Source organism: Nyctereutes procyonoides, unplaced genomic scaffold (assembly GCF_905146905.1).
Source record: "Nyctereutes procyonoides isolate TBG_1078 unplaced genomic scaffold, NYPRO_anot_genome, whole genome shotgun sequence".
NCBI lineage: Eukaryota > Metazoa > Chordata > Mammalia > Carnivora > Canidae > Nyctereutes > Nyctereutes procyonoides.
The window spans coordinates 86,049,970-86,066,251 of NW_026575125.1; the positions used below are offsets into that span (position 1 = coordinate 86,049,970).

Sequence of the window (16,282 nt, forward strand, 5' to 3'; positions counted from 1 at the left end):
CTCTGATTGGCTAGGATCCTGATCTTGGGAGTCCTGGGATCAAGCCCTATGTTGGGCTCCCTGCCGGGTGACGAGTCTGTTTCTCCCTCTCCCTCTGCCCCTTCCCTGCTTGTGCTTTTTTCCTCATTCTCTCTCTCTCTCAAATAAATAAAATCTTTTTTAAAAAAATGTTTTAAAGATTGCCTCATGGAGAAGCTGATGTTTGAGCAGTATTAACAGAGCCATTCCAATATTTAAGAAAGGAACATAAGGAACAATAACTGTAAAAAGACTCTTAGGCAAAACATGCCTGACATGAACTAAAGAACAGCAAGAAATCCAGTGTAACTAGAAGGAAGTGGGCAAGGAAGGAGACTAAACTGGGGAGAGGGGTACAACTTAGGCTTTTACTCGGAGAGATCTGAACAGGAACCAGAAACTTTTTAAGACTTTACTTAATTATTCATGAGAGACACGGAGAGAGAGGCAGAGATATAGGCAGAGGGAGAAGAAGGCTCCCTGCCAGGAGCCCAATGCAGGACTGGATGTTGGAACTCCAGGATCATGCCCTGAGCCGAAGGCAAACGCCCAACCGCTCAGCAACCCAGGTGTCCAGGAACCAGAAACATTTAAACAGAGATATGACATGATCTGATTTATGTTTTGACAGGATCACCTTAACTGCCATGTTGAGAATAGACTATTATCCAAATGAAAGATAATAAAATTTGGGGAAATGGCCTTTAAATTACTACTACTGCAAGGTACCTGGGTGACTCAGTCAGTTAAGCATCTGCCTTAGGCTCAGGTCATGATCCTGGGGTCCTGGGATGGAGCCTCACATCAGGTTTCTCCTGCTCTCCCTCTCCTTCTCCCTGCTACTACCCCCTGTTGCACTCTCTCTCTCTCTGTCAAATGAATAAATAAAATCTTTTAAAAAATTAAAACGACTGCTTCCTATAAAAGAGTTTCTATGGGCAGCCCGGGTGGCTCAGTGGTTTAGTGCCGCCAACAGCCCAGGGTGTGATCCTGGAGACCCGGGATAGAGTCCCACGTGGGGTTCCCTGCATGGAGCCTGCTTCTCCCTCTGCCTGTGTCTCTGCCTCTGTGTGTGTGTCTCTTGTGAATAAATAAATAAAATCTTAAAAAAAAAAAAGTTTCTAATACTGGAGATTTCCATACAAAAAATTTATAGAAATTTGATAGCTGCCCAGAAGAAATAAACCCAAGCACAAAAAAACTGACCTACTCACCAATGGATACTCTACAAAATACTCTACTGGATATTGGAACCTAAGTATATTTCCTAGGTTTCTAATGACAGAATTTCACTGTAGTTGGCTACCACATTCTTGTGGAAGACTGTCGACAGGTAATACCCATAAATTCATTATGTGCTTTACAACTGTCAATTAGCCATCCTAATGCTATCTATCCACTGTTACTTATTTCAAAAATTTAAATAAAAGCACAATAATTTTATAGTGCCTAGTGAAATATGGTATTTCATAGTTTAAAAACATTCTATGTAGCTAAAAATACTAGAATAAATCTAAAAGTCCTAAATATTTTTTAAATTTTATTTAAAAACTATCTCTTTTAAAATTTATTTATATCTCTTTTAAATTTTATTTAAAAACTATCTGCAATTTAGAACACAGGGCCAAAAACTGAATGAAATAAAAGAAAAAGAACTTTTACAGCTATAGAATAAAGTCTAACAGTGTCCAAGTCAAAGAAGATATCGGTACCCTTTTATTATGAATTTGTTAAATCACCTCCAGAATCTTCTGTTCATTTGTAAATATAATGTTAAAAAGGACTTTAATAAAAAGAAACATTTTCAGGATAGAAATAGCTAAAAATATGTGGAAAGGGAGGAGATTGGGGGATGGGGTGACTGGGTGATGGATACTAAGGAGGGCACGGTGATGGGATGAGCACTGGGTGTTATACTATATGTTGGCAAATTGAATTTAAATAAAATAAATAAAAATAAATAAACAAAAAGCTAAAAATAAAAAGTAACAAAGAATAGAAAAACAGAAAATATAGAAAGGAATAAAAGTAACAATTATGTTTAAGCTACAGAAAAACAGACCTTAGAGTTTGGTGAAATGGAGAGTAGATATATAACAGATTACAAATATCTGAAGGGAAGAAAAGTTGTCATTATCTATACTTTTTCACATGGCAGTCCCAGGACCAATAGATAAAAGTGATAGGGGCATGTATTTTTGTTCAAAATAATAAAGATAACAGAGCTTTGCAAAAGAGAATAAGGTATGCCTCAGTGACACACAAAAAGAGATTTATCCACCACTGAAGCTATATAACTAGATGTGTCAGGGATCCTGTATTAGCAAGTGGCTAAAATCCTATGATTCTAAAACAGTGTAAGACTAAGTTCAAGGCAGTCTCCTTGTATTATAATTGCACATGCATTAATGAATAAAAGAAATAAAAATATGACATTCCTGAAATTTCTGTTCACTACATCCTATTTGCACATTAATTTGCCACTATAAATAATCATGGATAAATTCCCAAGAAAACTTTTGGCCTTCCACACATAATAAAGTCATACTTAAGAATACATTACTCAAGATAAAACAAAAAATAAAGAGCAAGGCACATTGTAGGACATGGAAGTGCTAGGAAGAAAGAAATGTCTTCTGCCTTCCAAGTCCTTCAAGCTGGACTAAGAATCAAATTAACATGAAACAAATTAACAAGAGAAAATCACATTTAGATTCATAAATATGGAGAATCCATACAAACATGAAATTCCAAAGACAGGCAGCAAGAGGCCTATGTGACATCCAGAGCTAAGCAGAGAGGTAGGAGTCTGGAGACACAAAGGGGAGGAAGACCATCATTAGCAGGACAGTGAGAGATGTTTGGAAAACAAAGTGCTCTTGATTCAAGTAAGTGCCTTAGGTAAAGATGAATCTCTTTTAATAGGCTCTTCTTTCCAATGTAAATTTAGGATGTTGAGGGGGAGGTAAAGAGATTTTCTTAAACCAATTTTTTTATTACTTTCAACTCAAAATAATCATGCCAAAGTAACCCATCTTGAGACCACCTGCCCTTAGCCCCCTACAGAAGTAACAGAAAAATGAGAAAATAAGTCAATACTTTAAGGATATACCTATGTTCCCCTCAAAGTTCAATGTCCTTTAATACCTAAAATGTTCTGTTCAAGGTAATTAAATTATTCCTATATTTCCACAGCCAATTGTATATAATGGCCTCTCCATCTCGGTCCCAAAAGTGTTATAAAATCACATGGGAATATAGGATAAGCAGAGTTATTTTGTTCATTCTATTGTTTGCAGGCATTGTACTCTCTTCCTCTTATCCCCTTTCTCCAAGGCTTTCATAGTAGCCATGTAAAACCTTTTTAAAAAAGGTATCTTTTCCTAGTCTACGAACTTTACTGTCCCCAAAATGAACAGACAAATGCTTATTGGTTTGAAAAGCATTTCTTAAAGCAAATAAACAAACCTTCTGACTTCACTAGGACTAAGGACCAACCAGGCTTTTATTGTGGCTGTGAACTAAAATTAGACATAAGCAACAGTATCTGAAATTTTACTAAGGTGAACATAAGCATATACCAAATTATTCTTTTAAAAAGATTATACTGAAATTTCATAAAGAGCAATCGTCCAAAATATAAAGGTACGTGTTATGTACATTATATATCATACACGGTCAATGCAACTATTTTACTCACCAATTCCATTAAATCTTTTAACTTCCCAATTTCTTCTGGGATGGACACTAGTTTATTATTACTGACGACCAAAACTTTAAGGGGAAGATCAAATAGGTATTTTGGCAAAGTTGATAAAAGATTTCGACTGAAAAGAATAAGAAAGTCTCATTACGGGATAAGTCTGAAATCTCTCACGTTATGTTGAAAAAGAACAAATCACCTCAAAAGTAAATAAAAAGCTTTCATCAAATTATGATTATCATTTAATGAGTGCTTACTTTGTATCACACTAAAATTCTTAAATGCACTATGTCATTTAATACTCATATTAACCCATGAGACACGTAGTACTATTTATCTCCATTACATGAATTAGAAAACAAAGGTTAAAACTGGCTAAGTGACTTGCCCAGTCACAAAAGATCATAAAGCCTGTGTTGTTACCTATGATATTGTCTTACATATCATCAGTTTTCAAAACCCAGAATCATTCTTCTCAACTAGAAAATGCCAGAACCTTGATCTCTAGTATTATTTCACTGCACTCAATACTTCCATGCCTCTAACAAAGGACAGGTTCCATGGATAAGTTTGCATGCACTAAATTCAAATTTATGAAAGAATTAATAGAATTACATCTTCAAAAACATGTAGTAACCCTAACCCATTCCCTTTTCTTATAGGTTTACAGCAGAACAGCCCACTAACACCTTCATCTCAGTTCAAAGTTGATAAAACATTCCTATCTCTGTGGATAAACTTAAATATAACAACAATTAACATTTATTGAGTGCTTACTGTGTGTCAGGCCATGTTCAGAGTACCTCACATGAATTAACTTCACTAATATCATAACAACTGACTTTGGGAAAATAGAGCATCTCATGCTGCCCATTTTACAGAGGAAGAATCAGTCAAAAAGATATTAAGCAAACTGCTCAAAGTCACATAGCTGGTAAGAGACACAGGATTCAGGGACGCCTGGTGGCTCAGAAGTTGATGGTCTATCTTCAGCTCAGAGCATGATCCCAGGGTCCCAGGAAAGAGACTCACATCAGGCTCCCCACAGGAAGCCTGCTTCTCCCTCTGCCTATGTCTCTGCCTCTCTATCTGTGTGTCTCTCATGGAGAGAGAGAGAGAGAGAGAGAGAGAGAGAGAGAGAGAGAGAGAATGCCAGGATTCAAATCTGGGCAATATGGCTCTGTGGTAACCTCAACCTACTGAGGATCAAATTTATATACCAATATAGACTGATCCAAATGATCCCCGCTGTAGACACAATGTTTGTGTACCCCACAAAATTATAATGCTGGAACCTAATCCCCAATGTGATGATATTTGGAAGTGGGGCCTTTGAGAGATGATTAGGTCATAAGAGAGAAGCCCTCATGAACGGGTTTAGACCCCTTATTTAAAAAAAAAAAAAAAAAACACCTTAGAGACCTGCCTTGCTCCCTCTACCAAGTGAGGACAGCTAGAAGATGGCTGCCTACAAACCACCAAATCTTCCAGTGACTTGATCTCGGATTTCTCAGCTGCCAGAAATGTGAAAAATAAGTTTCTGTTATTTATAAGGCACCCAATACATGGTATTCTATCATAGTAGCCCAAACAGACTAAGACAACCCCTCTACCAAAAAAATATAAAGTATACCATTACATTTTACATACTGCCAAGTATTCATAAAAATAAGTTATTATTTTTCCTATTTTTCAAAGAGGCATTTATAGACCTGTACCTAGCTAGCATTTTGAGTAACATGCACAGCCACAAAAACCTAGTGTTGCCCCAAGGAAAAACATCAAGACCTTTCAACTCCCCATGTTATGCCTGCAGAGGACATCCAGAAACACTAGATGGGCTTTATTCATAAGGCACACACTTAAAAAAAAAATGCTCCTAGACCAGCAATCATGGCCAGGCTGCTGGAATGTCAAATATGCCAGGGCCTTGTTATTACTCTTGACACTTTTAGGATCAAACAGATTCCTTGGAAAAGGGGCCAGTATGGAGCACAGAGGGATCTTCCTGCAGAATTCTACTGAAAAAAGGAGTGTTATATAGGTAAAGAGAACTGAAAAACCATCTTACAAGTTTCTCAAAATTTTTTCACCAAAATAAAAAATAACGTAAGTGGGAAAAATATGGCACATACAAGCTCTTTCTAATCTCTCTCAGACAAATAAACGTATAAAAATTGGCCTATTTTGAGGGGCACATAGCTAGCTCAGTTGGTAGAGCATGTGACTTTTGATCTGGGGGTTGTGAGTTCAAGTCCACGTTGAGCCTAGAGTTTACTTTAAAAAAAAAAAGCTGGGGTGGGGGGACGCCTGGGTGACTCAGCGGTTTAGAGCCTGCTTTCAGCCCAGGGTGTGATCCTAGAGTCCTGGAGTCCTGGAATCGAGTCCCGCATCAGGCTCCCTGCATGGAGTCTGCTTCCTGCTCTGCCTATGTCTCTGCCTCTCTCTCTGTGTCTCTCATGAATAAATAAAATATTTTAAAAACAAAATAAAACAAACTGGGACGCCTGGGTGGCTCAGCATTTGGGTGTCTACCTTGGGCTCAGGGCATGATCCTAGAGTCCTGGGGTTGGGTCCCACATTGGGCTCCCTGCATGGAGCCTACTTCTCCCTCTGCCTGTGTCTCTGCCTCTCTCTCTGTCTCTGTCTCTCATGAATAAATAAATAAAATATTTTTTAAAAATGATTCTTTTTTTAACATTTTTAAGGACTCTACACCCAATGTGGGGCTCAAACCCACAACCCGGAGATCAAGAATCACACATTCCACCAACTGAGCCAACCAGATGCCCTGAAAATGATTCTAAGTAAGTCACAATTTACCAATTTCCATTCAATGTCAGTAATCTGACAGAACCATCTTTCTCTTATACTTATGAAATGTTGACTCTAGGGCAGCCCCGGTGGCACAGCGGTTTAGCACCGCCTGCAGCCCAGGGCATGATCCTGGAGACCCAGGATCGAGTCCCGCATCAGGCTCTCTGCGTGGAGCCTGCTTCTCCCTCTGCCTGTGTCTCTGCCTCTCTCTCTCTCTCTCTCTCTCTGTCTCTATGAATAAATAAAATCTTTAAAAAAAAATGTTGACTCTATTATAAATAGAGAGTAATAGCTAAGAATGAGAGTTCTAATACTGCTTTGATCTGAATCTTGGCTCTACCACTTGGGGTGTGTGTGTGTGTGTGTGTGTGTGTGTGTGTACACATGCATATGACTTTGGCCATATATTTATTTATGCTTCACTGTTTCCTCATTTGTAATTCAAGGTTAATAACAGTACCTCTCTCAGGGCACCTGGGTGGCTCAGTCACCTAAGCATCTGCCTTCAGCTCAGGTCCTGATCCCAGGGTCCTGGGATCTGAGCCATGTATCAAGATCCCTGCTCAGTGGGGAATCTGCTTCTCCTCTCCCTCTGCCCCTCCCCTTGCTCATGCTCACAGGCACGCGCTCTCTCTCTCTCTCTCAAATAAATAAAATCTTTAAAACAAAACAACAGTGCCTCTCTCAAAATGCTGTTGTGAAGAGGAGATGAAGTAATATGGATAAGGTATTTGTAACATTGTCTGGCACGTAGTAAGTAGGCATCTATTTTTTTTTAAGATTTTATTTATTCATGAGAGACACAGAGAGAGAGAGAGAGAGAGAGAGAGAGAGAGGCAGAGACACAGGCAGAGGGAGAAGCAGGCTCCATGCAGGGAGCCTGATGTGGAACTCGATCCTGGGTCTCCAGGATCATGCCCTGGGCTGAAGGCGGCGCTAAACCACTGAGCCACTCGGGCTGCCCAGTAAGCATCTATTAAGTATTGACCTCAACTGTCACATCTACTTCTTACCACACCAACACTCCCATCCCAATCTATCCATCCTTAGAGTAGCAAGGAGAACTCACAAGAGTGAACAATATAGCTCAAGTGTTTCTTCATAAAGTTTCACTTTAACCAAGAATGCATATAAATAAATTGGCATTGGGCAGCCCCGGTGGCTTAGTGGTTTAGCGCTGCCTTCAGCCAAGGGTGTGATCCTGAAGACACGGTATCAAGTCCCATGTCAGGCTCCCAGCACGGAGCCTGCTTCTCCCTCTGCCTCTCTCTCTCTCTCTCTCTTTCTGTGTGTGTGTGTCTCTAATAAAATAAAAAATCTTTAAAATAAATAAATTGGCATTGTGGTGCTATGATTTCAGGAAAATATTTCTATTCTAAATAAAGCCTTGCTACTCAAAGTGATAAGGACAAATAAGTACTGGCATTACCAGGGGGCTTCTTAGAAATGCAGACCCCACTGCAGACCTATGTAATCAGATGTTTTAATCCCCATGTGAATCTTCTGCAGATTAAAGGCTGAGATGAGAAGCACTGCTGTCAAGAACAAGACCAAACACCTATAAAGTAATGTGAACATATAACAAATACCCAAATAAGATACTTTTGAGATAAATATAGGTTACATAGCCAAACCAAACACATTCCTTTGTTACTAAAAAGGATTAGAACTATAATAAAAAACAAAATCTACCAAAAAAATTTTTCCTTACCTAATGTTAAGATATGTTAACATCTGCAGGTTTTTAATGGCTTCAGGAATGGTTTTGATGCAATTATGATATAAATTTAATGTCTCAAGAGGTGCAAATAACCAGACATCAGAAGGAATTTCTGTAAAACGATTTCTTGAAAGATCTGAAAAAGAAAAGTAATATTTGAGTGCCAAACATACACCTGCATCTATTATAATCAACAGAACTATTTTCATGTTTACTGAATCACTTAGAATCTAAGCAACTACTTAAAATATTATAAAATATGGGGCACCTGGCAGGCTTAGTTGGTAGAGCACAGGACTCTTCATCTCAGGATTGTGAGTTCAAGCCCCACATTGGGCACAAAGCTTACATACAAATATACATAAAATATTATAAAACATGGGGGCACCTGGGTGGCTCAGCCGGTTAAGCATCTGACTCTTAACTTTGCCTCATGTCATATTCTCAGGGTCCTGAGATATGGCCAGAATCTGCTTATCCTCCCTCTGCTCCTTCTCCTGCTCTTTCTCTCTCTCTCTCTCTAACAAATAAAATCTTTTATTTTTTTTAAAGATTTTATTTATTCATGAGAGACACAGAGAGGGCAGAGACATAGGCAGAGGGAAAAGCAGGCTTCCTGTGGAGAGACTTGATCCCAGGACCCCAGGATCACAACCTGAGCCAAAAGCAGACACTCAACCACTGAGCCACCCAGGTGCCCCCAAATAAAATCTTTTAAAAATATATATTATAAAATATTATCCACCACGAAGGCAAAATTAATCATATTGAAATATATTCATTTAAAGCCTGTTTATTAAATTGTACTTGATATCTTTAAAATTTATCTTTTAAAACATCAATGAGGAATTCTCTCTAATCTTTTCAAAAACACAAAAAATCCTCCCCAGATCCCACATCCCCCACTACCTCTTCCTCCTTCACAGCCAAACTTACATAAATCTACAACACAACTAAATCTCTTACCATGGACTTCTCAACCCACCCTTGGTTTCTATTCACTTTCATGCCCACCAAAGTCACTAACAGCCTCCATGTCAATAACAACTCAGCTACATTGAAACATTTCCCTTCTCTTGGTTTGAAAGACTACACTATATGCATCACTTCTTATCATCTCTCTTGCTACTTCTTAGTCTCTTGGTAGATTTCCCCCTACCTGTATTGTGACTGTCCATGTTCCAAAAAGCTGTGACCGAGTACTCTTTCCTTCTTAAGATATACACTTTAGTGGGTGATTTCATCCAATCCCAGGGCTAAATTATATACTGACAGATTTCAAACTAAAGCTATGTCTGAACACCTACGTTCTGATCTTCAGAACTTCTCGATATTTCTCAGGCACGTCAAATTCTACAAAATCTATACGAATTCTGTAAAATCTGAACTGAAGATCATCTCACACACATCTGTTTCTTGTATTTCAAATAATGTCACCAACATCCTCCTGTTGAGTTGTGCAAGCCAGAAACCTGGCATTTATTCTTTATTCCTTCCTCTCCTAAATTATTCCAAGCATACACAAATATACTCCCATTTATTTCAGTTCTCACAAAAAAATGATGAAATTATTATAATCATTTTGCCTCTTTTAAGAGATTGTTAAATGAAATTTGGAAACATACTTAGGACAACATGTAACAGGATGAAAAAAATACCCTGAAAGACTTTCTTAACTGACCCACTATTGACTTTTTGGGCCCTACAATGACTTGCTGTGTGGGGCTATCCTGGGCACTGTAGGATATTTAGAAGCATCCCTGGCATTTACCCACCAAATGCCATTAAAACCCTCTAATAATGGCAGCCAAAAATGTCCCCTGGGGCTCAAACCCCCCCTACACCTGTTGAGAACCACTGCTACCTCATCACAGAAATATAACTTTGCTTACATTAATTCATTATACTTATTTGGTTAAAAAAATAAGAATATTATTTATCTCTGTCAGGAAGAACATCTATGGTGTACTTTAACTCACCACACATCATTCAGCATGTGATCTTCCCTCATAAGAACAGTCTCCTACCAATGCTTAACTTTCTCACCCTGAGGAATGAGACCTATGTACTTAGCAATATAGTAAATTCCCTTTTCACAATATTAATATACATATTAATATGTTTTTGTGTCTGTAAACACACACTAACCTAATGTAAAATTGCATGATAGGCAAAAGAAATCATTAGTTATAATTATTTGAGAATTAATTTGGATTCTTCTTCCTACCACCATAAGATTCTGAATGACTAAATAAAAGGTTAGACAGAGTTACTAGAAATCAAAATCTGAGCTTGAAACAGAAGTTTCTCTATATCCTGGCTTGCTTCCTCTGACACCCAAGCATCATTCAGTTCTATTGAGGAAGAAAATTTAAATCATTATTTTTTTAAGTTTAGGATATTTCTTTTACATTATCTTACTCTTGTAATTTCAGAATCCTAGAAGTTGAAAATTACTGTTTACAATTAATCTGAAATTCTAAAATCAAAATTATGCCCAGTTCATTATTCTGTATAATACCTAGCATTATACACCCATAAATAATATAGTGGTCCTAGAGATAAATGATGGTAGCTTAAATTAAGATTGCAAGAATAAGGATAAGAAATTTAGATAGAGTTTGAAATATATTTTGGTATTAATACTTAGGGATTGGGCAAGTGACTGTGGGATAAGTAAAAGGCTATTTAATTAAAAAGATGTGAGGGTATTGGGATGCCTGGGTGGCTCGGCGGTTGAGCATCTGCCTTTGGCTCTGGGCGGGATCCCAGAGGTCCGGGATGGAGTCCCACATCGGGTTTCCTGCATGGAGCCTGCTTCTTTCTCCCTTTGTCTGTATCTCTGCCTCTCTCTCTCTCTCTCTCTCTCTCTCTCTCTTTCTCTCTCTCCCTCTCTCTGTGTCTCTCATGAGTAAATAAATAAAATCTTAAAAAAAGATGTGAGGGTGTAGCGGGATTTTTGTTGCTGTTGCTGGAGTTTTGTTTTTTGAAGCAGAGGTTAGAATCAAAGATTCGATTTTATATTTGTATAATGTGAGATATCTGAAAGAGATCCAATGGAGGGGGTTTAGTCAGATGATTATAGACCTCAAAATGAGATCTGGGATAGATATATAAAACTGAAAGTTGTGGGAATATGGTTAGTAATATAAAATCATAGAAATGGAAGACATCACCTAACATCAGAGTACGGAGTTGGAAAGAGTTCGAGAATGGGCCATCAGGACAGCCAATTTTTACAAGCTGAGTAGAGGGGGAAAAAAGCAAGCAGAGAAGACTGAAAATAATGGTCAAGAGAAAGCACAATAACCATATAAAGAATGTTTAAAGCAGTGACAGGAAAAAAAATCAATATTACCTCAGCTACGAGGTAAAAGCAATCATAATCCTATTCCTGATTTGTTGTATCAGCAGACAAGCTCATTGTTGGTCTGATGCATAACCATAGCCCCAAACAAAAATAAAATGACTGTACAATTTATTTCTGGACAATCCAGAAAAAGCCAAAATATCAGTATTAATAACAGTGACTTTAGTAAAATAACTTAAATACTATGACACATTATATTAATGACTTACATGTTATTGTGTGAGGCTTTATGTTCTTTCCCCTCTAAATAAAAGATTATTTAGTAAATTACCAAGTAATATTATAAGTTCCCTTAAGGAATTTAATTAATTCGCAATAATAAACTGTTTTCTGGATGACCTAATATATTTACTTAGTAAACATCACTTAAAATTACAATTAATTGGGCAGCCCGGGTGGCTCAGCGGTTTAGTGCTGCCTTCAGCCCAGGGCCTGATCCTGGAGACCTGGGATCAAGTCCCACATCAGGCTCCCTGCATGGAGCCTGCTTCTCCCTCTGACTGTGTCTCTGCCTCTCTCTCTCTGTGTCTCTCATGAATAAATAAATAAAATATTTTCTTTAAAAAGTACAATTATATTCTAATTTAATTGAGTAAAATCAAATAAAGCATAATAAACTCAAAATTAAAACTCAAGCTATTATAAAGCCCTTGATTAAGGAAAGTTTGTTCTAGGGTTTTTCAGATTTTAAATCTGTATAAATATCCTTTCTAAGAATTGGGTAAACAGAATAACAATGCCAAAAGAAAAATACAACCATGGAAAGAAAGAAAGGGAATAACACAGAACAACATGTATCTTAATTTCTTGAAGTGTCTCACATTAACAACATCTAATATTTTCCTTCAAAAAAAGTGAAAATTAACTTCTATATAGATATAATTGAAACAAAATAAACTTTTAAATATTTATCTTGTGATGTACAATTAAACCATAAAGGAATTTTTATAATATTAAAAATCATGTAATTAATATGTTCACTAGGGTAACTAGAATAATTTGGTAACAAACATTCTCAAGAAAAACATGCAAAAAAAAAAGAAAAGAAAAACATGCAAAATTGGTACTGTATTTAATACAGTTCCATCTAAAGATGAGAAAACAAACTGTTAATTTATTCCTTATTGGAGCATTCATTTCACAACAGTCTTAAAGCCTGTCTTCTCTGGGGACAAGTAGGACTTGGGAAAAGACAATTATAAAGATGTTTCTTCACCTTTCCCACACAGACACACCCACAAAAAAAGAAAACTAAAATTTGTTGCTTATCTTTCTTGAAGTGAGTTGAATGGTGGCCCTCAAAGATATCAGGTCCTAATTACATGAATGTTGGTTTATACTGTAAAACTGTACAAATATAACTAAAAATGTTGCACTGAGGAGATTATCCTGGATGACCCAGGTGGGCCCTAACTGCTATCACATGTATCCTTACAAGAGGAAGTCAGGGGGAGATTAGACAGATGCCCTGAGAAAGCCATGGTGAAGAGGAAGGAGACACTGGAGTGTGATGTAGCCAAGAATGCCAGTAGTCACAAGAGGCAAGGAAAGAATTCTCCTGTAGAGACTCTGTAGGGCAAACAGCACTGCTGAAACTTGATTTTAGCTCCATAAGACTCCTTTCATATTCTGTCTCCAGAACTATAAAAAAAAATGAACTGTTGTTTTAAACCACCAAGTTTGTGGTAATTTGTTACAGCAGACACAGGAAACTAACACACTTCTCATAAAAATAGTTTATCAGAATTAACGAGAGAATGCCTGCAAATTTTTTAAAATTATATTGCTATGTATTTTTTCTCTTAAGCAGTAAGGTTATATCTCAGTTAATTAGCATCCTTGACGATAAGCACCTTTATACCACTGAATTATCTTTCTTTTGTCTTGTTTTTTTTTTTTTAGATTTATTTATTTATTCATGAGAGACACAGAGAGAGAGACAGAGACACAGGCAGAGGGAGAAGCAGGCTGCATGCACGGAACCCGACGTGGGACTCGACCCCAGGTCTCCAGGATCAGGCCCTGGACTGAAGATGGCGCTAAACCGCTGAGCCATCCGGGCTGCCCTCTCTTGTCTTGGTTTTAATCAAAAATCATATCAAGCAGTATTGACAACAACTCAACAGCAGACAGATTGCTGTATGCTGTTTCCTGCCTTCCTTCAAAACTCTCCTCGTGAAACTGCTATAAGCCTTTTAAAGATGTTAATAGATCACTTTAAATAATCTGCTCTAAATTACGTTCGTGAGCTTCAGAGGTCAAGGAAAGCCAGGGGAAGGAGAGGAGTCAGATGGAATGGAAATGTTGCTGCCTCCCAAGCTGCAGCCACAAGAGCCACAAATGGGTCCATATGCCACCCAGTGCAATTCCTAGCCCACTGGCTAGCATTTCTGACAAGGTAGATATAGAAAATGACTTTCAGAAATTACACTGTTACATTATATTAATTATACTAATTACTGGGGATCCCTGGATGGCTCAGCAGTTTAGCACCTGCCTTTGGCCCAGGGCATGATCCTGGAGTCCCGGGATCGAGTCACGTGTCAGGCTCCCTGCATGGAGCCTGCTTCTCCCACTGCCCCCCCATCTCTCTGTGTGTCTATCATGAATAAATAAATAAAATCTTTTTTAAAAATTATACTAATTATGGTTTTATCTTATTCCACATACAAAACAGCATACAGTTTTTGTCACAAATTGTTGAAACTTAAACTAAGATGCATGGGTCTTCTTTAGGTGATATTTAATGATGTAGGTTGCTATAGTCCCTCTTACTAAAGAAAATCCTAGCTAATGTTTGAAAATCTGACACATTTCTACTACCTCTGGAAAAATTTCTAATAATGAAGTGTGTTACTGGAACACATCCTCATCAGTAACAGATATCGTCATAGAATTTCTGCTTAAGGAAACATGAGGGAGGGTGGCAGATGGAAGGTTCAGTCTGTAGAGCATAGGGCTCTTCATCTCAGAGTCATGAGTTTGAGCTCCACGTTGGGGGCAGAGTTTACTTAATAAAAAAATTTTTTTTAAGAAACATGAGGGTTGGGATCCCTGGGGGGCTCAGAGGTTTGGCGCCTGCCTTTGGCCCAGGGCGCGATCCTGGAGACCCGGGATCAAATCCCACGTCAGGCTCCAGGTGCATGGAGCCTGCTTCTCCCTCTGCCTGTGTCTCTGCCTCTCTCTCTCTGTGACTATCATAAATAAATAAAAATTTTTAAAAAATTAAAAAAAAAAGAAACATGAGGGTTAAGTGCATAATCTGAAATGAGAACTCTAAATTCACACCAACAATAACCTAAGTTGAACTGGGATGACTATTTATATTTCTCTCTGTCTCTCTCTGCCTCTCTCTCTCTCACACACACACACACACCCCACATATGTTAGATTACAATGCTATAGACTTTGCATAATTATATCTAATCCTCATAACAGCCTTATAAAGTAGCTATTATTCCACATTATATACATGAATCAAAGACAGATTGAAGAGCATGCCCAATGTTTAAAAACTAGTAATAACTGACAGCACAAGGGTTCCAAACTGAGATGTTATTTCAAAGCCCATGTTCTATGTGTGCTTTTCCACTCCTACAACACGCTACTGTGACCTCTGTCCCAGATTTCAAATATTCTGTTCCACTGGAATCACAAATCAGGGTCAGAGAGATTCTTAATCTCCTAGCCACATTCATAACTTAAGTTGCTAAAAAAATAATAATAATAATAACTTAAGTTGCTTCTTGCAATAAGAAACAACATAAATCTCACTCCAAGTCCAATTTTTAATTAAGAAAATAATGAACACCATTATAAAGCTCTCAGCTGTTCCTAATTTACTAATTCAGAACTGGTCTGGGCCAACACATAGCTTTCTTGGCTCCCTAGAGAGTGGACCATTGGGATGTCTGGGTGGCTCAGCAGCTGAGCATCTGCCTTTGGCTCAGGTTCTGATCCCAGGGTCCAAGATAGAGTCCCACATCGGACTCCCTGGGAGGAGCCTGCTTCTACCTCTGTCTCTGTCTCTGTGTGTCTCTCATGAATAAATAAATAAGTAAAAAATCTTTAAAAGAGTGGACCATTATTAATTTTTCAGTATTTTTAATCAAATCAATTCAATAAATAAGGATTAAAGAAAACTAAACAAGTTTCTTCAAAAGGGAAGTAACATCTTCTAGGCAAAACCACTATCCTGAGTACCCGTCAAAAACTCTGAAATATCTGAGACTTTCCTACTTCTAAGCCAACAAGTTAGCCTAACATACTTGTATGGATGCTGGCAGAAGGCATGAGATTCCTGTGTGAGAGACAAAGGACTTATAGCATAGGGAGTGGCATAAGCAGCATATTTTTATCACTTCCTCTTGCCTCCCAAATCCCACAGAGGCAACATACATGAGTACAGATGAAAGTTTACCCACATAGTACACTGCATAGGACACAAACTCTAAGCTAGGGGAACCCAAATCTTTTATAATGGACAATAAGCTAGCATGTACTTCGTTCAAAGGAAAACATTATCTGTATTCTACTGTCCTTTGCTCTACAAAGAGTAACTTTCATTCTTCCAAAATTCAGTCCTGAACAAAGAGCAGTTAGTGCCTCATTCACAAGATGTGTAGAAACATGAAGCCTATGAAAAATTATCTCC

The 16,282-nt window shown here is 37.9% G+C and overlaps 1 protein-coding gene across 1 annotated transcript in view; it reads right to left on the reverse strand.

Moving 5' to 3' along the window:
- Positions 1-16,282, reverse strand: part of LRCH2 (leucine rich repeats and calponin homology domain containing 2) — a 109,686-nt gene that overhangs the window by 67,543 nt on the left and 25,861 nt on the right. The window contains exons 2-3 of the mRNA XM_055339052.1: positions 8,250-8,394; positions 3,719-3,845 (exon numbers count right to left, since the gene is read on the reverse strand). Of these exons, the coding sequence (XP_055195027.1) occupies positions 3,719-3,845; positions 8,250-8,394 (272 nt within the window). The remainder of the gene's footprint in view (positions 1-3,718; positions 3,846-8,249; positions 8,395-16,282) is intronic.